Here is a 26,245-nt window from a genome sequence, read left to right as displayed (position 1 = left end):
TCCAGGGTCATAGCTGGGCAGGAAGGAGGGGGCAATGCTGGAGATGAGGCTGAGCGGAGGCCAGGGTGGAGCCGGAGTATGGGGCAATGCGTAAAGGGACCTGGGGGTGGGGATGGGATGGGCAACCCCCAACCTGCCCCACTGCAGGGGAGGGGGCTCCTGTCCCGGTGGCTCCAGGAGACAGGCCTCTGTCTGGGCCCGGGGCGTCTCCCACAGGGGCACATGGAGGCTTCGCTGTAGGACCCGGGGGGACTCAGGCCCTGAGGCCTAGTGGCGAGGCGGGAGCCGGAACACGGCGGCCTCGATTTCCCGGGCAACCGCTTCCAGTTGCCCAGCAACGGGTCTCGGACCAAGATGGCGGCGCCCGGGGGAACGCCTCAATGTGACTAGGAGCGCGGTTGGCGGGTCACGTGACGGTCTCCAAGATGGCGGCGCCCAGTGGAGCCCTGCCTCGGGCCGCTAGAGATGGCGGCGCCCAATGGGGTGCGCTGCCCACGTGACCAGGCAGAAGGCGGGAGGCCGGGAGGTCGCATGACCAGCGCGCAAGATGGCGGCTCCCAGCGCGTGCGGCCAGGCGCTGTCGCTGCGGGTGGTGGCCGAGTGCGGGCGCAGCCGAGCCCGGGCCTGCGAGTTGCGGCTGCCGCACGGCGCCGTGCCCAGCCCGGTCTTCATGCCTGTGGGCACGCAGGGCACCATGAAGGGCGTCACGGTCAAGCAGCTGGAAGCACTGGGCTGCCGCATCTGCCTGGGCAACACCTATCACCTGGGCATGCGGCCGGTGCGCGGCGCGGCGGGGCGTGGCGGACCCTCACACCTTCCCCCAGCCTAGGCAGGAAACCCCCAGCCCTGCGGCCCTCAGCTAGGATCTGCCAGCTGGGCATGGGGGTGGGACAGTCCTCCCTCCTCCCTCCCCCACTCTAGGCAGAACCCCCCTAGCCCTCCCTGCCAGCCCCCTGCTGAGTACCCCCCATCCACCTCCCCCCCCAACCAGGGCCCCTCCTACCCTGCTTAGGATCCGCCTGACCATGAGTGCTACCCCATTCCCCCTGCTGAGGGCTTGCCCTCCTAACCAGGACTGTTGCCTGGCCACAGACACCCTCCAGCCAGGATCCCCTGCCCTCCATGAGCCTGCCCTTCTAGCCAGATCCCCTCCTTCTCACCACATCGTCCAGCTGCATCATGATGTCTGACCCGGCATGGGGGTCTGCCCTCCTAGCCAGACCCCCTGCCCACCCCTTGCTGTCCTAGTCAGCTCCCCTCCTGCCCCTCCCTTGGATCCCCTAACTGGCACTGGAACCCTTTCCCTGTCTAAGATCACTCCTGTCCCTGAAAGGGACAGCCCCATGTCTTCCACCCTGGCCGGGGCCCCTCCCTGCCTTTCCAGGACTCCTGTGACTCTGGACCTTATCACCCTTCCAGCACCTCATGCCATGCCATTAGACATGCCTCCTCCCTACTAGCCAAGGGGTGCGTGGGATGAGAGTGATTCCCTGGTGCCTTCCTGCTTTGTCTCCGCTAGCAGCCTTGGGACTGAACCTGGGTATGTTTTCTTCCCCACCCCAGGGCCCTGAGCTCATCAAGCAAGCAGGCGGGCTCCATGGGTTCATGAACTGGCCATACAACTTGCTCACGGTGAGTGTAGGGGGAGGGTGGCACCAGTATGGGACTTTTTGGTGCTTGGTCTGCATTGACTGGGGAAAGAGCTTCAAGGCTGATTGAACAACATCCCCTGAGCAAGCCCCCGGTGCCAGGTGAGGTCCAAGGCAGGAGAGGACTTCTGGGGGATGTACCAAGGGTAGGGAGCCACTTGTTGCCAGGGGCGTGGGTCGAGCTCAGGCCTGGCATTTTGGCTGACTGTAGCATACCACCTGCCTTCTGTATCTAAGAAATAACAAGAATGGGAGATAATGAGGGCGGGTGGGGTGACAGGGACAAGCTTGCACCATTGGTCTCCAGGACTGGGGCCATGCATCGCTTGCCAGGGCTCCAGCTAGACTTGAGGGAGGGTGGGGCTGTCTTTGGGGTGCCAGGGCTGGAGGTGGGGGTTGGGAAGGGCCCATTCCTAGCCCTGCCTGTAGTTCCCTGTCTGCTGCTTCCTGCAACTATGCCTCAGTTTCTATGCCTAGAAAGTTGGCGTTGCACTTCTCTGCCTTGCTGGGGCTAACATGCTTGTGTGTGGGGCTTGATCATAGAGAATCCTAGAGAAGTGAAGCCAGAAGGGACCTCCAGAGGTCACATTGAATCCCCCAACCCTGCCAGAGAGAAAACAGGGGGATCACAGCAGCCAACATCCTGGTTCTATAAAAGGTTGTTAATATACTTGAGAGATCCCAGTCAGAGGCTGCATCCCCACTACAGAGGGAGGCAATCCCCAATCTGTACCAATTTGACAAGGAGGGGTGGGGGTGGGAATTGCTTCCTGGCCCCTAAATCTGGCATTGGTCTGATCCTGAGTGGATGGGCAAGACTTTTTAGCTAGGACACTCTGGGCTGAGTCCCAGCAGGAGCACTGGCACAGCCTAGTCACCAACCCCAGCCTGGGCTGCAGCCAACACCCAGCACCATTGAGGAAGGCTGAAAAACATTCTGATGCATGTAGCAGAAAGGACAAGGATTGGAGTGGGGGTGTAACTTGCTGCCCTGATGTGGGCTTAATGGCTGAGAGTCCATATGTTGCCTTGTGCTGGTAGCCTTGGCATACAGCTGGCCTCCATGCTACCCCTCACCCCTTCCTGGGGCATCTTAACAACACCCCCCTCCTCCCCCCTAACAACTGCTTCCCAGGACAGTGGTGGGTTCCAGATGGTCTCGCTGGTGGAGCTGGCCGAGGTGACTGAGGAAGGGGTGCAGTTCCAGTCCCCATATGATGGTGGGCAGATCCTGCTAAGTCCAGAGAAGTCCATTGAGATCCAAAATGCCCTGGGTAAGTGTGGGGGATGGGGGTTGAAATTTGCTGTGGCCCTGGTGTCTTCTGTGGTCCCCTCCACTGGCAGCTCCTGCCCTGGAACCCCTGTGGAGCCTTTGCTCCAGCCAGGGAGAAGTGGAGGATGCCTTAGCAGGTGGCTGATTGAATGCACTGCACCCCAGTTGGGGTTAATGGCGTGGGGGGTGCTGTAGAGGGAGTTGAGAGGCCATCTGGGAGCCATGACAGGAAGGTGCAGATCTATTCCTGGCAGATTGCTGGGCCCTGATCCAGCCACAGGAAGGCTTGGCAAAGGCTCTTGGTTAGAGCATGGGCTTCTGTGAGCCTGGGCACCTGGTTTCTATCCCAGCTCTAGTGGGGTTGGCAGGGCTGGGAGCCAGGATGACTGGGTTCTCTCCCTGGTATGGGAGGTCAGTGATAGCCTGTGGCTGAGAACCCCTGGAGGAGTTGGATGAGCCCCTATCCTGGCATCCCTCATGGCTTCAGCCTCATGCTGCCTCCATGCAGGGTCAGACATCATGATGCAGCTGGACGACGTGGTGAGCAGCACAGTCACAGGCCCCCGCGTGGAGGAAGCCATGTACAGGTGGGAGTGTTTCCAACCCCCGCCCTCCCCCCCCACAGCTTGAGCAGAGGTTTGCCAGGAGCTGGCATGGCCCTAGGGGTGGAAATCCAAATGTCTGGGTCATGTGCCCAGCTCCTAGATTCCTTGCCTTCGTCCTTTCTGACCTGGGGGAGGTTAGTCTGCGATCTGGGTTGCCTGCTCAGAACCCCTGTTGATCCCATTCCCCCCTGCCCTTCTCCCCTTTTTCATAACTGTGCGGGGAAGCTGAGGCATGGGGTGACCTGGCCACGTACCTGCAGGTCGATTCGCTGGCTGGACCGCTGCATCGCTGCAAACTGCCACCCAGAGAAGCAGAACCTCTTTGCCATCATCCAGGGGGCCTGGACCCTGCCCTGAGAACCAAGTGCCTCAAAGGTAAGACCTTCCTACCTCCAGCTCCTTCTCAACCCCCACCCCCCCTCAGGCCTCAAACCATGGAGACGAGACATGGGGCTGGAAGGGACCTCCAGAGCTCACATCTAGCTCAACCCCCTGCCTAAGGCAGGATCAGCTATGTCCAAACCGTCCCAGATGCATCCATCATCTAAACCCTTTGTAAAACTGCCATCAGCCCTGACATTACACTAGACATCAACCCTGACCCTGCCACAGGAAAAGCAGGGGCACTGTGGCAGCCAGTGTCCTGCTGTTGTGATGTTAATACACGCTCAAGAGACGCCAGGCAGAAACTGTGTCCCCACGGCAGATGAAGGCAACCCCGGTGTTGATGTAAGTGGAGGAGCAAGACCCTGTAGCCAGGACCCTCTGGGGCTGAGTCCCAGCAGGAGCATGGGCACAGGCACAGGCCAGTCACTGTCCCCAGCATGGGCTGCAGCTAGTACCCAATGCCTCTGAGGATGGTGGAAATAAACCCTCTGATGCCTGTAGCAGCAGGAGAGGGAGGAAACATCCCCTCCTTGCCCTGTGCAGTGACCCAGAAGCCTGGGAGATCTAGCAGAGCATGGGAAGAGCTACTCCTAGATCATCCCAACCAATGCCCGTCCATCCTCTCCTTGAGAATGGAAATCTGCCCCCCACCCTCTGAGGTGTTCATCCCTTGGCCTCGCAGCTCTGACAGCAAAGAGGTTTCGCCTGAGATCCAGTCAAAACCACCTCTCTTGTGGCAGGAGCTAGTTGCAGCCTTCCCCCAGGCCTTAACCGCAGCTGGGGGTGCTGCTTAGGAGCTAGGCAGGGTTTCCACCCTCCTGTGGCCAGGCTGGGCTGGACTGTGTTGAACCCTACCATCTCTTTCTGGGGGTGTTGTCCTCTCCTTGGGGTGGAGAGGCTGGAGTACGCCACCCCAGGCTGTGAGGCTGTCTCTACCCCCCTAGAGATGACCCAGCGGGATGTGGCTGGCTTTGCCATTGGGGGCCTGAGTGGTGGGGAGGAGAAGGACCAGTTCTGGCGCATGGTGGCACTTAGCACTGCCCATCTGCCCCGGGACAAGCCACGCTACCTCATGGGAGTTGGGTAGGTGTCTTCACCCTCCACCACACCTGCCCCCCTTCTGGCCTGGAGTGGCCTAGGACCTCCCGCAGACCCCTTCATCTTGCCCTAGACTGGCCTGGGACCCTCCCATGTTCCCCTTCCCTGTCTGAGCCCAGGGTAAGGAGGGGCTTCACTACAGGGAGGGGTCCCCAGTGCTGGGTAGGGTGTGGGGGGAGGCCAGGGGTCCCTGGGCAGGTGAGCTCAGGCCATGGCTTTGTTGGGGGTGGGGTGACCGGGGTGTGCAGGCCAAAGGGTCTCACTCTCGGCTTCCTGCACTGAGGACTGAGACATGCTGAGCTCTGCCAGCCACACTCAGAACCCACCCCCACACCTGGCAGATACCCGACGGACCTGGTTGTCTGCATCGCTTTGGGCTGCGACATGTTCGATTGCGTCTTCCCCACCAGGACGGCGGTGAGGAGCTGGCAGGGGGGAGGTGGGGTTGACCCCCTGACTTGGGAGCTCTGACCCCAGGGGGGCAGTAGCAGGGTGGGATGGAGGCTCTGGGCACCCTGGGGCTGGCACTTAAGTAGCCCCCAGTGTCCTGAGATGCCTTGGGGGAGGGGGGGGAGCATGTGGCCCTGCTCCCTCTCACTTGCCCCCCAGCCCCCTCCAACCGCCCCTGCCACTACAGCGCTTTGGCTCAGCCCTGGTGCCCTGGGGAACCCTGCAAGTGAAGAACAAGCAGTTTGCCAAGGACTTCCGACCCCTCAACGAGGACTGCTCCTGCCCCACCTGCAGTAGGTGTGTGCACATGTGCATGCATATGCGTGGGTGTGTGTTTGAGCGTGCAGATGTGTGTGCAGGTATGTATGTATGCATGTGGTTGGATGTTTGGATATGCCCAGGTGCATGTTGGTGTGGGTGCGCATTTGGGTGCATGCATGTGCATACGTATGCATATTTGGGGGTGTGCCTGGGGCCGGGGCAGCAGGCTACTGAACTCCTGCCCCCTTTCTCCCTACCCAAGGTACACCCGCGCTTACCTGAATGCGCTGATCCGCACAGACACGGCCGCCTTGCACCACCTCACTGTGCACAATATTGCCTACCAGGTGGGGCTGGCGCCTCTTAATCTGCCCATAGGGCTGGAGAGGGGGGTGGGGGAGGGGTGAGCTTGGTCAGGCTGGAGGAGAAATGTGGGAGTTAGTCCAGCAGCTCTGACTCCCTGCCCCCCCCAGCTGCAGCTGATGGCATCTGTGCGGCAGAGCATTGTGGAGGGTCGGTTTCCCGCCTTCGTCCGCAACTTCATGGGCACCATGTATGGCACCCCCCAACGCTGCCCTGCCTGGGCCCTCGATGCCCTTGCCTCCGTTGGCATTGCCCTCGACTGACCAGAGGTGGAGCCCCTGCCTGGAGCCACTCAGAGTCCTCTGCCAGCTTGGGATCCCCCATGTTCCTCTCTCCTGCACTGACTGACATGGGACCCCCTCCATGTTACCCCCCTGCCTTGAATGACCAGCCTGGGACCATCCCCACACCCCCCTCTACCCAGATTGGCTGGGGTTACCCCCACACCTCCCTCCCTCCCTCCCTCCTGCCCTGGGATACCCCCCACCCTCCTTCCCAGACTGCCTGGGACCTTCTCCATGTTACCCTACTGCCCTGGACCAACCTGGGACCCCACCCTTGTCCTGCCCCAGGCTGGCCTGGGTTCTCCCTCATGTGTGTCTCCCCTTCCCTGGATTCCCCCACTCCTGACCCAGGCTGACCTGAGCCCCCTTCTACATTCCCCTCCTGCCTTGAACTAGCCTGGTTTACCCCCTCCCCCTTCCCTTCTAGGCCAGGGACTCTGCCTTTTCCTGTTCATTTCCAAATCTGGCTTCCCTGCCACAAAGGATTCTGGGTAACACTGGCCCCCTCCCCCCATTACTGGGTGGTTGGGACCCTAAGCAGAGAGGTGGGGGCAGGGTGGAGGTGGCCCTGGCTGCCTAGAGGGGGGCTGCTGATGAGGGTGCTAAGGAAGGTGATGGTCCTGCCCACCCCCTCCCCAAATAAAGCCTTTAAAGCTACCCTGAAAGCAGATCTGGCCCTTAATACCCCTCCCAGGGCAGAAGGGAGAGGACACGAAGCCGGGCCTTACTGACCTGCAAAGGAGCCTCCCTGGTCAGCACCGTGGGCGGAGGGGGTTAAAAGGGCCCTGGCTCCAGGCTGGGATCCCCTGGCACTGGGAGGGGAGTGGGTCTTGGGAGCCTGGACACCTGAGTTCTTCCAGGCAGAGTTAAAAGGGCCCCAGCCAGTCCCTCTGCCTTCCAGCTGGCACAGGACGGGCTTGACTGGACCCACACTTGGGGCAGCTGTGGGCTAGCGGGGGGGGGGCAGTAGCGCTTAGGGGAGCCGGGGTGGAGGGCTGGGCACTGGGTGCGGGAGTTGGGATGGGGGCGCGGTATCTCCAAGGCGTCCAGGCTCCCGGGCCCTCCTGCTGTTACCCCCCAGTCCGGAGAACCCAGGCGTCCGGGTTCCCCGCTGCCGTGGGTCGGGACGAGGGGCACCAGGGAGGGGTGCCCCAGCCTGGGTGGGGCTGGGAGCCTGGACGCCTGGGTTCCTTGGTGCCCTGCTGGGGGCCCGTTCTCCCCCCTTCCCCGGCCTGGGTGGGTGGCATCCCGCGGGAGCGGGCTCCGGACGCCCGGGTCCCCGGGTCTCCCCTCCCTGCCCGTCCGGGGGGATGTGGGGGGGCGGGCTCGGCGCTGGCCCCTCCCCAGCTCCTCCCGCCGCCGCCGCCGCCTCCGGCTGGGAGCGGCGCTGGCGGCCCCGGGGCGGGGGCAGGGGCGGCGGATGCCCGCGGGGGGGGGGCGGGGACCGGGGTCGGGGGGGCCATGGGCGAGGGGCGGCAGGAGGAGGCGCTGCCGCTGCCCCCGCGCTACCGCTTCCGAGACCTGCTGCTGGGCGAGTGGCAGCTGGACGAGAGGTATCGGGGGGTGGGGTGGTGAGGGCGCCTGGGCTCTCTCCCCAGCCCTGGGGGGCTGCGGGGCTTGCCCAGGACGCCTGGGGAGGGGGACCCGGACGCCTGGGTTCTCCCCGCGGGGGCGGGGCGGGGGCTGCAGTGCTGCCGACGCCGCTGGGCTCGGAGCTGCTCTGAGCTGTCCCTGGTGCTGGTGGCGCTCAAGAAACCTGCCCGTGTCCCCCTCCCCCCGGGACCGCGGCATCGAGCACTGCGCCCCCCACTCAGTGCGGATCGGGAGTGAGGGGCACCAGTAGGGCTGAGAAGGGCCAGGGTTTCGAGTCTGCGGTGGGTACTGGTCAGAGCCTGGGTGAGAAGGTCACTGCCCTGAGCCCTGCTGCTGAGCGCCCCCAATCACACCAGCAAGGAAGAAGTAGGAAGTGGGGAGAATGAGGCCCCAGCAGAGCACCAGAGAACCCAGGCATCCAGGACCTGGCGTCCCCAGAACCCCCTGGTCCAGCTGCCTTCCCCGCAGCGACGTGCTGCCCGCACCCAGCACAGCTTGTCCCCAGCACCTGGTGATTGATGCCAACAGAGGTGGCTACAAGATCCCTGCTAGCCTAGCGCCCCCCGCCCCTTCCCCTCCTCTCTACTGGTCCTCTCAGTCCAGAGTGAGGGACACCAGCAGAGCTCAGTGGGGCAGGAGCCTGCGGGTTGAGAATGAGGGGCACTGGCTGGGCTGGGCTGGGGGGGACCCCTGGTCCCAGTCCAAAGTCCCCTTCCGCCCCCCAGCTCTGCTGGTGCCCTCACTCCCAACATGCAGCCCCTGCTCCAAGTGTCCCCCGATCCCAGCCTGGGGGGTCTGTACAATACCTGGTGCCCTGCAGTCTCACTGCTCTAATGCCTCAGCTCAGGTCCAAGGCCCTGCCAGTTTCCTCCCAACCAGCCTGACCCTGCTGTGACTGCTCCTGACCTTTTGCCTTTGACCCTATAACCTTTGTTTTTCTGGAAATGAGGCTCTTTAAGGAGACAGGAAGAGGTCCCCCCACAGTTGACACAGCGCTGGGAAGGGAGTGGGAGTTGGAGGTCAGAGCATGGGGACACTGGGAGCCTGGATGCCTGGGTTCTCTCCAGCTCTGTGGGGGGGCTGGATGCCTGGGTTCTCCAGGGTTGTCTGTGGCTCTGGTCCATCCCCACACCTGCCAGGGTCCATTTGGATGGGGGTTTCTCTAGATGCCCCCCAGGGAGCCCCCTGGCCCCCATCCCACCCATTGCTGCCCATCTACCCCCTCCCCGCAGGGTCCAGGTCGAGTTCTACGTCCATGAAAACACTTTCAAGGAGCGGCTCAAGCTCTTCTTCATCAAGAACCAGCGTTCCAGTGAGTGGCCCCGATCCTGGCTTGAGGGGGTCCAGCCTAGAGAGGGAATCTCAGGCATTGGGGAGGGCATCTAACCCCATGTGGATTGGGAGTGAAGGGCACCAGTGGGCCTGAGGGGGTAGCATTTAACCTCGTCCCTCCCTTGTCCCCTCCAGGCCTCCGCGTGCGGCTCTTCAACTTCTTCCTCAAGCTCCTCAGCTGCCTCCTCTACATTGTCCGGGTGCTGCTGGACGACCCCCGCGAGGGCCGGGGGGGCTGGTGAGTGCCTCCAGGAACAGGGAACATAGGCATCTGGGCTCCCAGTCTCTGCCTCCCCATTCTTGCCCCCATGGCCTTGCCAGTCTGTCTGTTCTCACTGGCTGTCATATGTCTTTGCAGCTGGGGCTGCCCCAAGCAGAACCACTCAAACCCCCCAGCAGCCCGGTTTGATTGGTGAGTGCAGGATGGGGGCAGGTGCCATGGGGTGGCGGGGAGCCTTGGAGCTAGTGCTGACTGTGGCTTCTCTCCCCTCCCCCCCAACTCTCCAGGACCCCCATTATCTGGGTCAACAGGCCCCTGCCCCTGTGGGGGTTGCAGGTGAGTGGAGGGCAGGGGGTTATGGGTTGGGAGTGAGGGGTATCAGCAGGGCGGGAGGTGGAAGACAGGGGGCTGAGGCCATGAAGGTCAAGGGGGGAGCCAAGCCAGGCTGCCCAGAGACCCAGGAGCTGGTAAGGGGCCTGGGTTGCCCATGGGGGTCCCACACTAACCCTCACTGCCTCCCAGGTACTTGTGGCTCTGATCAGCTTCCTGGAGACAATGCTGCTGGTTTACCTGGGCTACAAGGTACTGGATGCCCCGGGGGGGGGCACAGTGGGGGCATCTCTATGGGGATTGGAGCCCCAGGTTCCCGCCCCAGCCCTGCCAGTGCCCCTGACTCCCAACCCACAGCTCCCTTCCTCCTCCCAGCCCTGCCGGTCCCCCTCACTCCCAACCTGCAGCCCCCTGCCCCCCCCGAGCTGATTCTGCCCCCCCTGTTGCTAGGGCAACCTGTGGGAGCAGGTTCTGCGGGTGCCCTTCGTGCTAGAGGTGATGACCACTGTGCCCTTCCTCATCACGGTGAGTCCAGCCCCCCCCAGCCCAGCCAGAGACAGAGGCCTCCTGGTGGGTGGGGCACTGTCCCTGGGCCTGGGGGTCAGGCCTGGGCCTGTGGCCTGCTGGGAGGGCTGTGGGTGACCCCTGCACTGTCCCCTGCCCCAGGTGTTGTGGCCCCCCCTACGCAACCTCTTCATCCCCGTGTTTCTGAACTGTTGGCTGGCCAAGCATGCACTGGAGAACATGATTGTGAGTGGGGGGCAGGGGGGCCTCCAGGCCCCGGAGGGGGGAACTGGGCCCTACCTTTGGTTGGGGGGATGCTGTGGGCACTGTGGGGGGCTTAGACCTGGGCCCAGGATGGGGAGGCATGGCTGTGGGGCCTGCTGTGGGGGAGCGGTCTCCAGGCCCTGCACGTACCATGGGGAAGTGTGGGGCCATGGGCATGTGTATGTGGGTGTGTATGCATGTGGGTGTGTCTGTACCTGGGAGCCAGAGGCTTCTCTTACTTTAAGGGAGATCCCCAGGTTGGGGGAAAACTGCCCATTAGGGGCTGGCCCTGCAGGGTGAAGAGCTCTGCAGCAAGATGGCTGCAGGAGAGGGACTAAGTGGCACCTGAGCTGCCCTGGGAGCTGCAAGTAAAGACTTGTGGCTGGCAAGAAAGTATGAGCCAGCATGCGGATAGTTTTGTTGTAGTCAGTGGGCTTGTATTTTGTTTAAGCTTTACACTGCTGAATTGGCTACTGCTATAAGGGGTGATGAGGAGGCCATGGAGGGATGCCTGAGAGGGCACTCTTAAGGATGACCACTTAAGGTTTAAGCCCCAGGGGGTGCTTGAGGGGCACACCATGTGCACATTGGTGCCCAAGGGGCATGCATGATTTTGAAGCCCTGCCAGGGGCCAGGGCTCAAGATCAGGCAGGCAGAAAGCCAAGAGGGGTGAAACCAGGGCCAGGGGCCCACAGTCCAAGAGAGGTGAGATGGGCTGGAGCTCAGAAACCAGGTCCAGAACAGTGGACATAGGCTGCAAGGTGCCCAGCCAGATAAAAGGGACAAAAGTCGGGAAGATGGAAGCCCCAAGAAGGGTGTGGAGGCCTGAAGTGATAGCTGGTAACATCCATACAGCATGGGCATAGTTGTAGGGATGGAAGGAGGCCACAAATAGCTCTTAAGGCAGCAGGGCATGGAGAAGCCAGGAGAGCCCACTTAGTTCTTGAGGGGCACAACTGGGTCCAGTGGGGTCTGGTAGGGACCTGCTGGCTGAAGGATAGATGAGGGCTTGCTCTGGGACCCGGGGGCAGCCTCCCTTTTACAAATCAACTAAGCACATCAAGGCATGGCAGGAAGGCAAGACAAGGGAGAGAACCTAGGGAGCCTTAGTGGGGTAGAAGCCATGTGGCCACTGGGGGCATCGTGGCCACCCATGGGTTTTGATCCTGCTACAGTCTCGGACATTTGGATTCTGGGTGTTTGTGTCCTGGATGCCTGGGTTCTTTGTGTGCATGCACATGGGAGATGAGAGCACCTGTGTGCGCCCACAGAAGCATAAGGCTGAATGTGTGCGTGTGTGCGTGTGTGTGTGTGTGTGCGTGTGTGCATGTGTGCATGCGTGCATGTGTGCATGCATGCACAGGGGAGTGTAGAGACAAGTACACCTGTGTGTGATATAATGTGTTTGTGTGTGTGTGTGTATATATGTGTGTGTGTGTGTATATATGAGCGCATGTGTGTGTATGCACATGGGAAAGTGCAGGCCTGTGTTCACATGTATGTGTGCACTTACGTGTGCATGGGGGCGTGCAGGGCTGAATGCACACATGTAGGCCCCCTCCTTAGGCCTCTGCACATATATGCGAGGGGGCAGACAGGGCATATGTGCCCCTGCCAGTTCCAGCCCTACAGAGCCCCATGCGCGCACGTGTGCGCACACACACACACACACACACACACACACACACACACACACACAGAGGCATGCATGCACACGCTGCCCCCTACTTACAGGTGGGGGGGTTCTGGAGGCAGCACCAATCTCTCAACCCCGTTCCGCCCCTGCCTGCAGAATGACCTGCACCGTGCCATCCAGCGCTCGCACTCAGCCATGTTCAACCAGGTGCTGATCCTGGGCTGCACCCTGCTCTGCCTCATCTTCACCTGGTGAGTAGGGCCATGGGAGGGGCTGGAGGGGACAGGCGGCTCCCCTGGCGTCACTTCTGCCTGGCTGGAGCTGGCTCTGGGGGGGAACCCAGCCTGGCACTAAGTCATCCCCTTTTCCCGGTGGCAGCATCTGTGGGATCCAGCACCTGGAGCGGGCGGGGAACAACTTGTCGCTGTTTGACTCGCTCTACTTCTGCATCGTCACCTTCTCCACTGTGGGCTTTGGTGACGTCACGCCACGCATCTGGCCCTCGCAGCTGCTGGTCGTTGTCATGATCTGCGTCGCCCTCATCGTCCTGCCCATACAGGTTCCCGGGGGGGGGGGGGGGGGGGGGGGGGGGGAAGGGAGGGGATACAGTAACCATCTGGGGGGGTGATCCTGGCCTGGTGCCAAGATGCAACTGCTTCTGGGGTGAGAGGTGGAAGCTGCTTATATTGGGATCTTGTGGGATGGAGCTGCCCCCTGCTGGACCCTCCTGTTGCCCCCCCACAGCATAATGCCCCCTGTTGGACCCCACCCCCATTGGCCTCCCAGCCCAGCCCCCCCCTGCTAATCCCCTGTTGCCCCACCCCACAGTTTGAGCAGCTGGCCTTCTTGTGGATGGAGCGCCAGAAGTCAGGGGGTAACTACAGTCGGTACCGGGCGCAGACGGAGAAGCACGTGGTGCTGTGTGTCAGCGCCCTCAAGATTGACCTGCTCATGGACTTTCTCAATGAGTTTTATGCCCATCCCCGGCTCCAGGTGGGGGCCCTTTGCGGCACAGCCTGGGGGGTCTAGCTGGGGCACTGGGCTGGGGGGCTTGGGCTGGGGACCAGATGGGGGGAGGCTGTTTGTGCTTTGGGGGCTGAGGCCCACTGTCTCTGCTCCCCACCCCACCATCAGTTCTCCTCGGAGAGAAAAGCAGCACCCTCTGGTTGCATAACTGTTTCATTTGCATATTCATGTAAGCAAATGAGCCACCCCCTTGGGCAGGGGAGCTCCTACCATCTTCTGTCTCCACTTCCCTGCATAGTACTGGGGTTGTCGTGGGGGCGGAGCTAGCCAGACCCCCACCCTCCCAGAGCAGAGAGAGAACCCAGGCATCTGGGCTCCCATCCCGGTTCACCACCCACCAGGATTCTGCCATATGGGCTGCGCCCACCTGGCTGGCTGGTGCCCTAGCATCACTCTGCCACATTGTGGGGAGCAGCACAGGCCCTGAAGTTTGACATAGGGCAGGGGGCAGACTGGGGGCTGGTCATGCCCTGACTCCCCTTCTCCCCAGGACTACTATGTGGTGATCCTGTGCCCCACTGAGATGGACCTGCCCGTGCGCCGCGTGCTACAGATCCCGCTCTGGGCCCAACGTGTCATCTTCCTCCAGGGCTCGGCCCTCAAGGACCAGGACCTCATGAGAGCCAAGTGTGTGGGGGGCTGGGGGCAGTGTGGACCCCCTCCCTGCCTGGAGAGGTGGCGTGGACATGGGGAGGGGAGGGGACATTGGAGTCCCCTTCCCTGCCTGGGCAGGTGGGGGTTTGGCAAGGGTGGGGAGGGGTCCCAGTGACTCGCATTCCTTTCTGTGTGTGTCTCAATGGTCCTGCTGAGCTGTGACCACCCCCACCACCCCCTTCCTGCCCCCCCACTTCCCAGGATGGATGACGCTGAGGCCTGCTTCATCCTCAGCAACCGCTTTGAGGTGGACCGTGTGGCAGCAGTAAGTGCCCCCTATGCCGCCCCTGGGGCGGTAGGAGAGGGATGCTGTCCAGGCCACAAGGGGTTAATGATGGCTCTGGGGAGGGGTGTTTATTTCATGCAGTATGGTAGTACTTGGAGTCACCATGTGGCACCTGGCATTGTACAGACCCCCCAGGCTGGGATCAGGGAGCACAAGACACTGTAAAGACCCCCTCAGGCTAGGATTGGTGGGTACAGTCATGCCAAGCACCCTGGGGTGGGGGGGTCTGGCTGTGACAGCTGCCCCCCTCCCCAAGGATCACCAGACCATCCTGCGAGCCTGGGCTGTGAAGGACTTTGCCCCCAACTGCCCCCTGTACGTGCAGATCCTTAAGCCTGAAAACAAGTTCCACATCAAGTTCGCAGGTGAGGGCCCCACAGCTCAGCTTGTGGGTAGCTAGATAGAGGCGGGGGCGGCGGGGAAGATATGGATGGAGCAGATGCAGGAGGGATGCATGAACTGACATGTGTGCAGATGGATGGGTGGATGATAGATGGAAAGATCTCATGAGAAGTCTAGATGGATAGATGTGCAGATGGATGGATGGATGGATAGATAAGTGAAAGGAGGGAGAGAGGGAGGGAGGGAGGGATAGATAAAGGGAGGGATAGTTAGGAAGATGGGTGGATGGACAGATAGATAAATACGCAGATAGAGGGATAGATGGGCAGGTAGAGGGATAGGTGGATGGGTACACAGGTAGAGAGATTGACTGAGAGACAGAAATACATGGATGGATGGCAAGACAAACTGATAGGCAGATAAAGGAAGGGAAGTACAGATATGTGGGTGAGTGAGTGCATGGATGGATGGGACAGACAGATAGATAAATAGGCAGATAGATGAAAAGAGGAAGGGATAGATAGGATGATAAATGAAGGGAGAGATAGATACACAGATCAATGGAGGGGTGGAGAAATGGATGAATAGACAGACAACAGATGGGTGTACAGATGGACGGACAGTCCATTGGGAGGGGACCTGCTAGTGGGGAGGGGCCCAGAGCTCACAGCCCCTCTCCCTCCCCTTCTCTAGACCATGTGGTGTGCGAGGAAGAGTTCAAATATGCCATGCTGGCCCTCAACTGTGTGTGCCCAGCCACCTCCACGCTCATCACCCTGCTCATACACACCTCCCGGGGGCAGTAAGTCAGGCGAATGGCGGGGTTGGGGAACCAGATACAGCACTGGCCTGAGTTTGCTGAGAGCCTGAAAAGGTTGCTTGAAAGAGGGCAAGGGGATCATACAGGGACACCCCCAGCTGCCCCCCAACTTGGGGGGGCAAGGCTAGGGGTTCCCAACCCAGGGGGCAGGGGGGTGGCACCAGTTGTAGGGTCTCAGCTGATCTACGTCCCCCTATGTCCTGTCCCCATGCCACCCCCTCCCCCTCCCCCCACCCCCGCTGGCAGGACCACCCCAGCAGAGTCCTTCAGGCAGCGGCCTGACACCTGGCAGCCCCTCTCCAGGTGAGCCCCAGTGGAGAAAAGGCTGGGCTGGGGAGACACCTGGGTTCCCTCCTTCCCCAGCTGGGTGGTTTGTGGGGGAGAGGAGAGCAGCGCTGGCTGGAAGTATGTGCTCACACACGTATGCATAAGGAGCTGCCCAGCTAGGCTGTCACATTGGCCTCCCAGGTGCATGGCCCAAACACATGGAGGGGGGTACATGCCCCATGGAGGGTGTCTGTGCTCTATAGGGGGGCCCTTGACCCAGTAGGGAGGGGTCTGTGGCCCAGTATGGGGGTGGAGGGTCCCAGGGTGGGTGGGGGTGCCCTGAGGGATGCTCTGGGCACTGATGGGAGCAGGCACCCACCCCCCCAGGGAGGGCCCCACATCACCGGAGCAGTGGCAGAGGACGTACAGCCGGTGCTCGGCCAATGAGGTGCATCATGTGCGCCTGGGAGACAGCAAGTTCCTGGGCGAGTATGAAGGGAAGAGCTTCACTTATGCATCCTTCCACGCCCACAAGAAGTGAGTATACGTGCATGTCTTGGGAGGAACACGTGTGCACAGGCATACAGGGGCACCCACGGCCCTGGCCCCCTCCCCCTAGCCACAGGCAGCAGAAGGGGGTCTGCTTGCCTGTGTGTGCATGTCTCCCCTGCTTGCCTGCGTATGCATGTCCACACTCACGTGCATTTGCATACATATCTTTGTGGGCAAGTGGCCTTGCATGTCCTTCCCATACTCATGCCTTCCTGCAGGCATAGCTCCCCCGTCCCCCGCATATATACGTAGCGCATCTTTGCACAGATGCACACTCGCATGCACATGGGCTCTGAATGCACATGTCCTCGTACCTGCTTGCACACCCCTGTGCTGACTCCCTGCAATTCTGCGCTTGTGTACACACTTAGGCCTGTGCATGCTTATTAGAGGTCTGTGCACACTTAAGAGAGGCTTGCTTATGCTTAAACATGCTCGCACACTCCCAGCTGCTCCTACACACATGCATAGGCCCCCCCCTCCTTATCCGCCCTTCCCCCCCGGGCACGGCGGGCACCGAGGGCTGCCTGTGGCTGCCGCAGGTACGGAGTGTGCCTGATGGGTGTGTGCCGGGAGGAGCAGAGCAGCATCCTGCTGAACCCAGGGCCCTGCCACATCCTGGCTGCCAGCGACACCTGCTTCTACATCAACGTGTCCAAGGAGGAGAACTCAGCCCTGGTGCGGCAACAGCAGGACCCAGCACCCCCCCGCCGCCCTGCATCCACGGCCTACCGTGGCCTCACGCGCCTGCCTGTGCACAGCATCCTCGCCAGCATGGGTGAGAACCCTGCCCACTGTGCCCCTTCAGCCAATCATCATGTAGTATGGGGTTTAACAAGTGCCATGCCCTTCACACCTCCTTGGCCAGTTACTACCCAGTGTGGGGCTGCTACTGCCTTGCCCATCTTGCTGCCTTGGTCAGTCACCACCAAGCATAGGACAGGCCAGTGCCCCGCCCATCACACCTCAGCCAATCACCCCTTGGCATGGACCTTGCCAGTGCCTCTCCCTTTACACCTGCTCAGCCAATCATTTCCCAGCATGGTTTTTACCAGTGTCCCACCCATCACACGTCCTCAGCCAATCCCCACCTAGCATGGGTTTACCAGAGCCCTGCCCTTCACACCTCCTCAGCCAATCAGCATCCAGCATGGGGTAACGAGTGCGCCCCCCCCCCTCCACACTTCCTCAGCTAATCACCATTTAGCTTGGGGTTTACCAGTGCCCCACCCATCACCTCTTCCCCAATCCCCACACAGAAAGGAGGCAGGATCCCAGGGGCTGAAGCCTTGTGGGGCTGGGGCCAGGTCTCAACCCCCAGCTGGGGGAGGCAGGACAGGAGAGTGACTCTAAGTTCCCCTTGGCCCCTGACTTGCTGGCTCTGGGCCCTGCAGGGACGGTGGCCATGGACTTGCCAGACTCAGGCAGCAGCCCTGAGAGCGTCGAGGCACCAGATGCTGAGAAGCGACCCAGCATTGCACCTGTGCTGGAGGGGCCAGACACGCTGCCCAGCCCCACACTCGACCTGCTCAGCGATCCCTCTGAGGATGAGGCCAGCCCCCATGAGGATGGTGCTGCCTCTGCCTGGTGAGGGGGCCATGGGGAGGGGAGCAGTTTAGGAGGGGCAGGGGTGAGCAGGGCCCCAGGGCCACATGTCCCCCACCCCATGGAAGCAGGTGAGCTCAAGGTGGTGCCTGCTGCCCCTGGGACCTTATCCAGGGTGAGCCTGGATACCTTACATGTGCTGGGGGAGGGCTTGAGCCGGAGTGGGGGTGGGGAGTAAGTGGGGGTTGGGTAATTGCCTCCTGGATTTGGAGTGTAATGAAGGGGTAAGGGGGGTCCAGGGCAGAGTGAGGAGGGAGCTGCTGACAAGAAGTGTGTGCGCGCACACGTGTGTGCATGCACATGTGGGTAAACAGGCAAGCTTGTGTGTGCACTTATATGCACACAGCCAAATGGTTGCACATGTGCGCAGGCATGCGCTTGTGCACCCAGATAAGCATGTGTGTTGTAGATTCCTACATTCACACCGATCCAAATGGCTGCATGTGTGTGCAGGTATGTGTTTGTCCATGCATGTGTGTGTGCAGGCATGTGTGTGCACACACACACACACACACACACAAGTTCCTATGTATGTGTCTGTATTTGCACATAAGTGCTTATACTTGTGTGTGTGCACACATGTGTATAAGTGTTCATACGTGCATTTGTGCAGGCATGTGTTGCAGGCATGTGCATGTGTAGGCGTGCTTATATAAGTGTGTGCCTGCTTATATCCATGTGTGGTACTGGTATGAATAGAGACCCCAGGACCTGACAAGCCAGTGAGCTCCCTTTGGTCCAGGGGGCTGCACCCTTCCCCCCACAACACCCAATGCCCCCCTTTCCCTGGGATGCCCCAGTGACCCCCACAGCCCCAGCCTCACCCTACCTGTGCCCATCTTGCAGCTGGGTGAAGGGCTATCCTAGCAACACGCCCTACATTGGGAGCTCGCCCACCCTTTGCCACCTCTTGCCGGAGAAGACCCCCTTCTGCTGCCTGCGGCTGGACAAGGTAATACCCCTGCCCCTCTCCAGGCCCAGGCTGAACCGGGAGTGGGACTCAGATATGGCCCCACACCCCTGTCTTGGCTGCCTGCTTACTGCCCTGTGCCAGTGGAGATAGGGGGTGCCAGGCATGATGCTGCCCCCCCACCCACTGGGACAGGGGGAGTGCTGGGGGCTCAGACTGGGACCAGTGGGCTGCACTGACCTCCCTCTGTTCCACAGAGCTGCCCCCACTTGCCCCATGAGGATGCCCGTGCCTACGGCTTCCACAACCGGCTCATTATCGTGTCAGCTGAGCGTGCCGGCAATGGGCTCTACAACTTCGTGGTGCCATTGCGGGCCTACTATCGGCCTCGCAAGGAGCTCAACCCCATTGTGCTGCTGCTCGAGGACCTGTAAGGACTACTCAGTGGCTCACAGACTGCACCCCCACCCCCATGGGCTATGGACCCCCCCTAATGGGCTACAGACCCCCACAAAGGGCCACAGGCACCATAAATGGGCTATAACTCCTGTGGGCAATGACACTACGTATGGTCCGTGAACCCCCGTCAGTGGGTTTCAGACCCCCTCACAGGCCATGTCTGCCCCTTCATGGGGTGTGGCCCCCCCCATAGGCCATACACCCCACCATGGGGCATGGACCCTCCACAGGCCATGGACCCCCACCCCTCCACAAGCCACAGATGCTCTCTGTAGGCCATGGACTCCCTCCAATGGGCTATGAACCCCCTCAATTGGTCCTGGACCACAGTCCCGTGTCCCACCCCCCCCGGGCAGATGGCAGGGCAGTGAAGGGAGAAGGGGCACACAGTGAAGTGGGGGGGGGACACACAGCCTCCTCCCACATTGGATAAGAAGTAATTCAGCCCCTCTTCAACCAAGGTTGAGCCCTTGGAGCCGTTGGGGTGGGGGGTGGGGGGGGATTGGAAGGAGCTGTGGGACCTGGAGGGAGTTCCTTGGCCATTCTCCCCTTTGCCTGTCTCTGCCCCACAGGCCTGAGACCCACTTCCTGGAGGCAATTTGCTGGTTCCCGCTAGTTTACTACATGGTGGGCTCCATTGATAAGTGAGTGGGTGCTGCGGGGCTGGACACATAGGGATAGAGCCAGGGCTAGGAGCAGACTGGAGGACAGGAGCTGGGGTATATGGTGGGGCTGGGATGTATGAATGGCCCTTAAGGGAAGTGGGGCTGGGGGGCAGGGAGTCCTGGGATGCAGAGGGTAGGGGCTGGGCTATATGGGGAGCTGGGGACTGCCTAGGGGGTATGGGAGGCTAGGGGGAAGATTGGGGTACAGGGTAGGGGCAGTAGGCTGGCCTATATGGGGGGATAGGAGCCAACTGATGTGTATGGGGGCTCAGGTGTGGTGGGAGACTGGATAGATTGGGGGCAGGGGCTGGGCATTGGGGCACAGGGTCATTGGGGCACCCAGGGGGTGGCAGAGGGCTGAGAAGCCAGCGGCGGTCTTGGGACGGCCTCCCAAGGGTGGCAGGGGCATGGGACAGGGGTCATGTCTCCCCTCCCCCAGCCTGGATGATTTGCTGCGCTGTGGGGTGACCTTCGCGGCCAATATGGTGGTGGTGGACAAGGAGAGCTCCATTATCGCTGATGAGGACTACATGGCTGACGCCAAGACCATTGTCAATGTCCAGACCCTCTTCAGGTGCCACAGACACCTGGGTTCTTTCCTCGGCTCGGGGAGGGGTGGCTTGGGGCTAGAGCAGGGGAGAGGGGCAGCTGGGGGGTTGAAGTAGGTGGGGCTAACCCAGATGCCTGGCTTCTCTCCCAGCTCTGGGAGAGGAGGGAAGACTGTGGGGTTAGGGCCGAGGCAGGGCTGGGAGCCCGGACACCTGGGTTCTCCCACCTCTGGGAATGGAGTGTGGTCCTGGGAGAGTTAGAGCTGGAGGGAGCTAGAAGCCTGGATGCCTGTTTTTTTTTTCTGCCCTCTGGCAGGGGGAAAGGGGTTTAATGCATGAGAGCAGGGGGGCACTGGGAGTACAAATGCCTGGGTTCTCTCCCAGGCTTTGGGCTGGGGGGGGTCCCACTGACTCCCTCCCCCATACCCTGGCAGGTTGTTCCCGGGCTTGAACATCATCACAGAGCTGACGCACCCAGCCAACATGCGCTTCATGCAGTTCAAAGCCAAGGACCGCTATGGGCTGGCCCTGTCCAAGCTCGAGAAGGTACATCCCCCCTACCCCCAAGCTGCCCCCCAATCCTTCCCTTGCCCCACTGACCCCTCTGTGCCCCATAGAAGGAGCGGGAGAAGGGCTCCAACTTGGTGTTCATGTTCCGCCTGCCCTTCGCTGCTGGGAAAGTCTTCAGTGTCAGCATGTTGGACACGCTGCTCTACCAGGTGACCCTCCCTGCACCCAAGAAGCTGTCCCAGTGCAGTGTTCTGACCCCCCACCCTCCTGGAGCAGTGGGGGACCATAGACTGGCTCAGCATGACCCTCCACCCTCTCCTGACTTGCAGTCGTTTGTGAAGGATTACATGATCTCCATCACCCGCCTACTGCTGGGCCTCGACTCACTGCCTGGGTCTGGCTTCCTGTGCGCAGTGAGTAGCAGAGACTGATTTCCCCCTCCCACATGCATGTATCCAGCCCTTCCTGTTCATCCATCCATCTGTTCTGTCTAGAGATGTTTCTGCTCCATCCAACCATCCCCACATGGCCTTTCTAATGAGCCACCCCCCACCCATTTGTCCATCCACCTGTCCATCCCCATGCATCCCTTGCCGTCTGTCCACCCATCCTTATGAAGCACTTCCAAGTCATCTGCACACTTGCTCTGTTTATCCATCCATCTCCATAGACTGTCTTCCTTAGTCCATCCATCTGTCTATCCTCATACACACCTATCTGTCCACCCATCTATCCATCCATCCATTCATTCATCCATCCATCCCCCCACACTCCTCTTTATCTGGCTATCTGTCCATCCACTCATCCCCATGGATTCCTTCTAAGTAACCGACCTGTCAGCCCATCCATCCATCCATCCATCCATCCATCCATCCACACAAACTCCCCTCCATTCATCTGTCCATCCTTCCATCCCCACACCTTTCTATCTCTATCTGTTCATCCACCCATCTCTGTGAAGTCTTTCTAAATAAGTCATCCGTGTATCCATTCATCCATCCCCATACACACCTATCTACCTATTCATCCCCATCCCATCCACTCACCCACCTAGTCATCCACCCATCCATCCCCACATACTCCTTGTAGTAGCCTGCAGGCCATGAAACTCAGCCAGCTGACAAGGAGAATTAGCTGCCAGTGGAAGTTAAAGACTCTAAGGGAAAGGAGCTGAGGAAGAGCAGAGCTGAGAGGGAGAGAGCAGGTGGGTGGGCTGCTCCCAGATGTTGGTTTGGGACAAGACCACAGGGGTGAGATAACCCTATTGTTTGTGTTGATCCATGCTGGGAGTGTGTTTACCCCAAGGAAACCACAGACTGCTTGGGCTGAGCAGTCTCAAACCTGCTACACTCCTCTCTATTTGTCTGTCTGTCCTTCAGTCCTTCCCCATGAAACCCTTCTAAATAAGCCACACATCAGTTCATCCATCCATCTCCATAAGCTCTCATCCATCCATCCATCCATCCATCCATCCATCCATCCCCATGCACATCTATCTCTATCCCTTCCTGACTCCATCACTGCCCCCAGCCTGCATTGCTCCCTCCTTACCCGTCTATCCGGGTACTGGGGGGGTAGGGAGAATCCCTCCTATGGGGCCTATAGAACATCCCCCCTGCCCCTTTCCCTCTCATCAGGGCCTTAGGCTCTGGGCAAAGGGTGCCAAAGGGGGAGGGGGCAGGTGCCAGGGGTCAGCACCAGGCTGTCCCTGCAGCTGAAGGTGACGGAGGACGACTTGTGGATCCGCTCCTACGGACGCCTCTACCAGAAGCTCTGCTCTACCACGGGCGATGTCCCCATTGGCATCTACCGCACTGAGAGCCACCTGCTCCCCACCTCTGAGGTGCATGGCCCTGGGGAGGGGGAAAAGTGGGGAGTGTTACATGGGGGCTGGTGACCATTATGCCAGGGACCTGGTCATGCTTAGTCTACATAGACCCAGGCTGAGGGGAAAGCGAGGTAGAGTTGCGGGAGGGACCCAGGCATCTGGCATCCCATAGCTAGGAGCTAGAAGCTGGGTGTTGGGTGCCTCAGAGCTGGGCATAGAACCCAGGCATGAGGTGCCCTGGAGCTGGGAGTTGGAACCCAGGTGTCCAGTGCCCAGACCCAGACTTGGACCCCAGGCATCTGGGGCTGGAACTCGGGTGTCCAGCACCTCAGACCTGGGGCTGGAACCCAGGCGTCTGGAGCTAGAACCCAGGTGTCCGGCATCCCGGTCCTGGAAGTTAGAGCCCAGGTGCCCCAGGCCCAGCGCTGGAGCCCAGGCATCAGGGGCTAGAACCAAGGCATCCAGTGCCCCAGACTGGCCTGGAACCCAGGTGTCCAGGGCCCAGGTGGGAGAAGCCATGGGAAAGTTCTGCCTGTGATGACACCCCCTTTCTCCCACTTCCACAGTGGCAGGCTCCAGGCAGCCCAGAGGCTGGGGAGGAGGTGGGTGAGGTCCCCCTAGCACGGCGCAAGAGCCTACAGTGGGCGCGACGCCTGAGCCGCCGTGGTGCCCGTCCACCTGACCCTGCACCTGCTGCCCGTGTGCGCCAGCAGCGCCTAGCCTTGCACCGCCGCTCTGAGCGCCAGGAGCTCAGTGCTCTTGTCCGTGCCCGGCTGCGCCACCTTGGCCTCTCCTCTACTGGCTTCAGTATGAACTGGAGTGGGGGGGGGGGTGATATTGGGAGATGAGGGGCTGACCTGGTGGGGTGGGAGCTAGTATTAAGGGGTTGGGGGGGCTGGTACAGGGGGTTGGGGGGTTCTGGAGGCAGACAGCTGATATGGAGGGTTGGGGATAGCTGTGGGTGAGGGGGCTGATATGGAGGGTTGGGGACTGCTGGAGTGGCAGGGAACTGATATGGGGGATGTTAAGGATCTGACATGGGTGAATATATGGGTCTGATAGGGAGCTTTGAGGAGGGTTACGGGTTTGGTATGGAGGGGTTGATTATTCTCATATGGGTGGATCAAGGGGGACCCTAGGGCTCTGATCTAGGGGGTTGATGCATCTTGTAAAGGGGGAGATTATGGGTCTGATATAGCAGGGTTGGGGGAGGCCATGGGTCTGATAAGGTGGGGAGCCTGGACACAGCACTCACCTCCACCACCACCCCCTCCCTCCCCGCCCCTCAGTGGATGTTCTGGATCATGACAACACATTCTCCTACATCCTGCTCAACCCTGCACCCAACACACGGCTGGAGGTCAACGACATCGTGTGAGTGCCCTCACCCCCCCCAATCTTCCCCCCAGTTCCCCTTCCCCATCATGTACCTTTGGGAGAGCAGGGAGGCAGAACCAAGCTGGGACCATCTCCCCCCCTTCCCCCCCCAAATCCAAGAGGGAACCCCACATGGTCCTATAGGCTAGTGGGGGTACAGCAGCCACCCCTGCTTGGGGCAGATGCCCCAGCCCTCCTGACTGCCCTCTTTTGGCCCCTGCAGGTATCTCATCCGCCCTGACCCCCTAACCCTGGTCTCGGCCAGCGGCACCAGCCAGAAAGCCAGCACCAGCGCCACCAAGGATGTCCCCCCGCTCTGACCCCTCCCCGGGGCACCCACCTGCTGCCAACACTGTGACACCCCTCCCTCGCCTGGTGGCCCATGTCCCTGGGCCTGCCGTGCTCCCATTGGCTCTTCGCTGCCCCACCAAGTTCTTCCATCCAATTCGCACTTGGTCCTTCTGCCAGAGCCTGGCCTGATTGGCTGGAGAGTACTCCCTGCCCTGCCCCGCCCTGAGCATCCTCTGGGCATCCCCAGCCCAGAGCAAGGGGGCTGGGGGGCTGCCTCAAACCCCCGCCACCCAAAGCTGAGCCAGGCCCTGGGGGTACGTCATGCCCCCCTCCTCTTTTGACCCCCAGGGGGCCAAAGCACCGAGGCTGGGGACCCCCAGAGTAGGTCGTGGAATGTAGCCCCAGGCGGAAGAGGGTGGGGTTCTGTCATCACCCCCCTGCTGCCGCCTCTCTGGTCTCACTGTGAACATGGTCCTAGATGTACAGATTCAATAAAGCTGTAGAGAAACGCCAGCTGGCTCCGTCTGTCCGTCTGTCCCCCCGCCAGGATCTGTCCATGCTCCCCAGCAAAAATCCCCAGCTCCCAGAGTCCTGGGAGGAGCTGGTATTTAGGTGTGCATCCTCATATGCTGAGCTGATGTGGGGAGGGGGAGCAGGCGGTGGACAGTAATCCTGTGGAGGGGATGGGGCTGCTGATGCTGGGCTGGGGGTCCCCAGGGGAAGCTGCAGCCCCTCTGGGGAATCTGGGCTTATCTGAGGCAAAGGGTGGTGGGGGTAATGCAAAGGAGCGGGGGGGGGGGGGTTGAGAACGGCGGGGGGGGGGGGAAGATGCTGTTGGTGGCCTTTCCTCCATGCCACCCTGTGTCACACCCCAGAAACAGCTAATCACAGGGAGTACCGAGGGCTGGGCTGGCTCCCTACGTCCCACCCCAGAGGTGACTGCATCTCTGCCTTGGCATGCATGACCCTTCCCACCCCATTGGTCCATCAGGAAGTTTGTCCAGGGAGTTTTCTCTGGCGTCATAGGCTTGTAAAATCCCTCCCCACCCTGGCACATGCCCCAAGCCCTGGACGGGAGCCAACGTGAACAGAAGGACAGAGCCACACCGGAGAGGTGAGTGGCATGGAGCTCAGGAGAGCCCCCCTGGGCTTGAGGGAGAAAGCGAGGCAGAAGGATGGAGGGAGGGAGAATAGAGAGGGATGGAGAAAGAAGGGGAATCTGGGGTGCACATGGGGGGGCGCAGCTATAACCCCCCAGCCACGGATGGATGGGGGGGATCCCAGGTCCTGCTGAGTGGGTCTTGGCTCAGCAGGGTCCCAGCCAGGTGTTCCCTGCCCCAGGGGGGTCAGGCTGGGGAGCAGCTCTCACCCCATAGCCCCACTCCCCTCCCAGACCTGGGAATGAACCCAGGTGTCTGGGTCCCCAGCTCTACCCTGCCCCAAGCCTTCCAGTCCCCCTCCCTGAGTTGGCAAAGGACTCAGCTGTTCAAACTCCCTGCTCCACCCTCCTATAATCCCCTCCAGCCCCCACCACACTCCCAGAGCTGGCATCCAGGGAACAAAACTCCAGCATCCAGAGCTGCCTGCCGCTCCCCACCCCCCACCCTGCTCTGCAGACTGCTAGTGTGGGGATCCCAATTCTGGGTTTATGGAGGCACCTGTTCTGTCTCTTCTTGGCTTATCTGGACATGCTGCAGTCCTGGAGGGGCTCCCAGCTCTGCCCCCAGCCCCCTCTGGGCAGCAATATTGGTTGTGGGGGGAGGCTGAGGGGCTCTGGAGTTGCACAGAGGAATCCAGGTTCCTGCCTTGAAACTGCTGGGTTCAGCGCTTCCTTCCTTGGGTTTATGGGGCAGGAA

At 60.9% G+C, this 26,245-nt stretch overlaps 2 protein-coding genes across 7 annotated transcripts; both read left to right on the top strand.

Annotated features, from left to right (window-relative positions):
- Positions 1-469: 469 nt before the first annotated feature.
- On the top strand, positions 470-7,027 carry QTRT1 (queuine tRNA-ribosyltransferase catalytic subunit 1). The gene is given in 11 exon segments (XM_006265583.4): positions 470-778; positions 1,564-1,632; positions 2,785-2,923; positions 3,431-3,509; positions 3,788-3,858; positions 3,861-3,902; positions 4,859-4,997; positions 5,354-5,429; positions 5,650-5,759; positions 5,986-6,070; positions 6,197-7,027. Coding segments are annotated over 11 exon segments (1,194 nt in total). The 5' UTR covers positions 470-547; the 3' UTR covers positions 6,350-7,027.
- Positions 7,028-7,830: 803 nt separating this feature from the next.
- LOC102557640 (potassium channel subfamily T member 2) lies at positions 7,831-24,902 on the top strand. 6 transcript variants are annotated; one of them, XM_014606279.3, is made up of 31 exons: positions 7,972-8,493; positions 8,913-8,982; positions 9,196-9,275; positions 9,431-9,533; positions 9,654-9,707; positions 9,803-9,851; positions 10,038-10,097; positions 10,296-10,370; positions 10,512-10,595; positions 12,406-12,500; positions 12,628-12,808; positions 13,078-13,242; positions 13,766-13,902; positions 14,131-14,194; positions 14,472-14,580; positions 15,251-15,359; positions 15,624-15,680; positions 16,032-16,181; positions 16,739-16,974; positions 17,591-17,783; positions 18,648-18,753; positions 18,969-19,141; positions 19,743-19,814; positions 20,275-20,409; positions 20,818-20,929; positions 21,001-21,102; positions 21,223-21,306; positions 22,608-22,736; positions 23,288-23,528; positions 24,011-24,095; positions 24,322-24,902. In XM_014606279.3, the coding sequence occupies exons 1-31, from the start codon at positions 8,346-8,348 to the stop codon at positions 24,416-24,418; spliced, it is 3,555 nt and encodes a 1,184-aa protein (XP_014461765.1). In that variant the 5' UTR covers positions 7,972-8,345; the 3' UTR covers positions 24,419-24,902. The 6 variants fall into 6 exon arrangements, with proteins under 6 accessions (XP_059588337.1, XP_059588338.1, XP_059588336.1 ...); XM_059732354.1 differs by lacking the exons at positions 7,972-8,493; positions 8,913-8,982 and adding an exon at positions 7,831-7,923; XM_059732352.1 differs by having other exon boundaries at positions 7,967-8,493; positions 8,913-9,275; positions 21,004-21,102.
- The last annotated feature ends 1,343 nt before the right edge of the window (positions 24,903-26,245 follow it).

This window comes from Alligator mississippiensis, chromosome 8 (genome assembly GCF_030867095.1).
Source record: "Alligator mississippiensis isolate rAllMis1 chromosome 8, rAllMis1, whole genome shotgun sequence".
NCBI classification, from domain to species: domain Eukaryota; kingdom Metazoa; phylum Chordata; order Crocodylia; family Alligatoridae; genus Alligator; species Alligator mississippiensis.
This window is presented reverse-complemented; position numbering and strand designations above follow the sequence as displayed.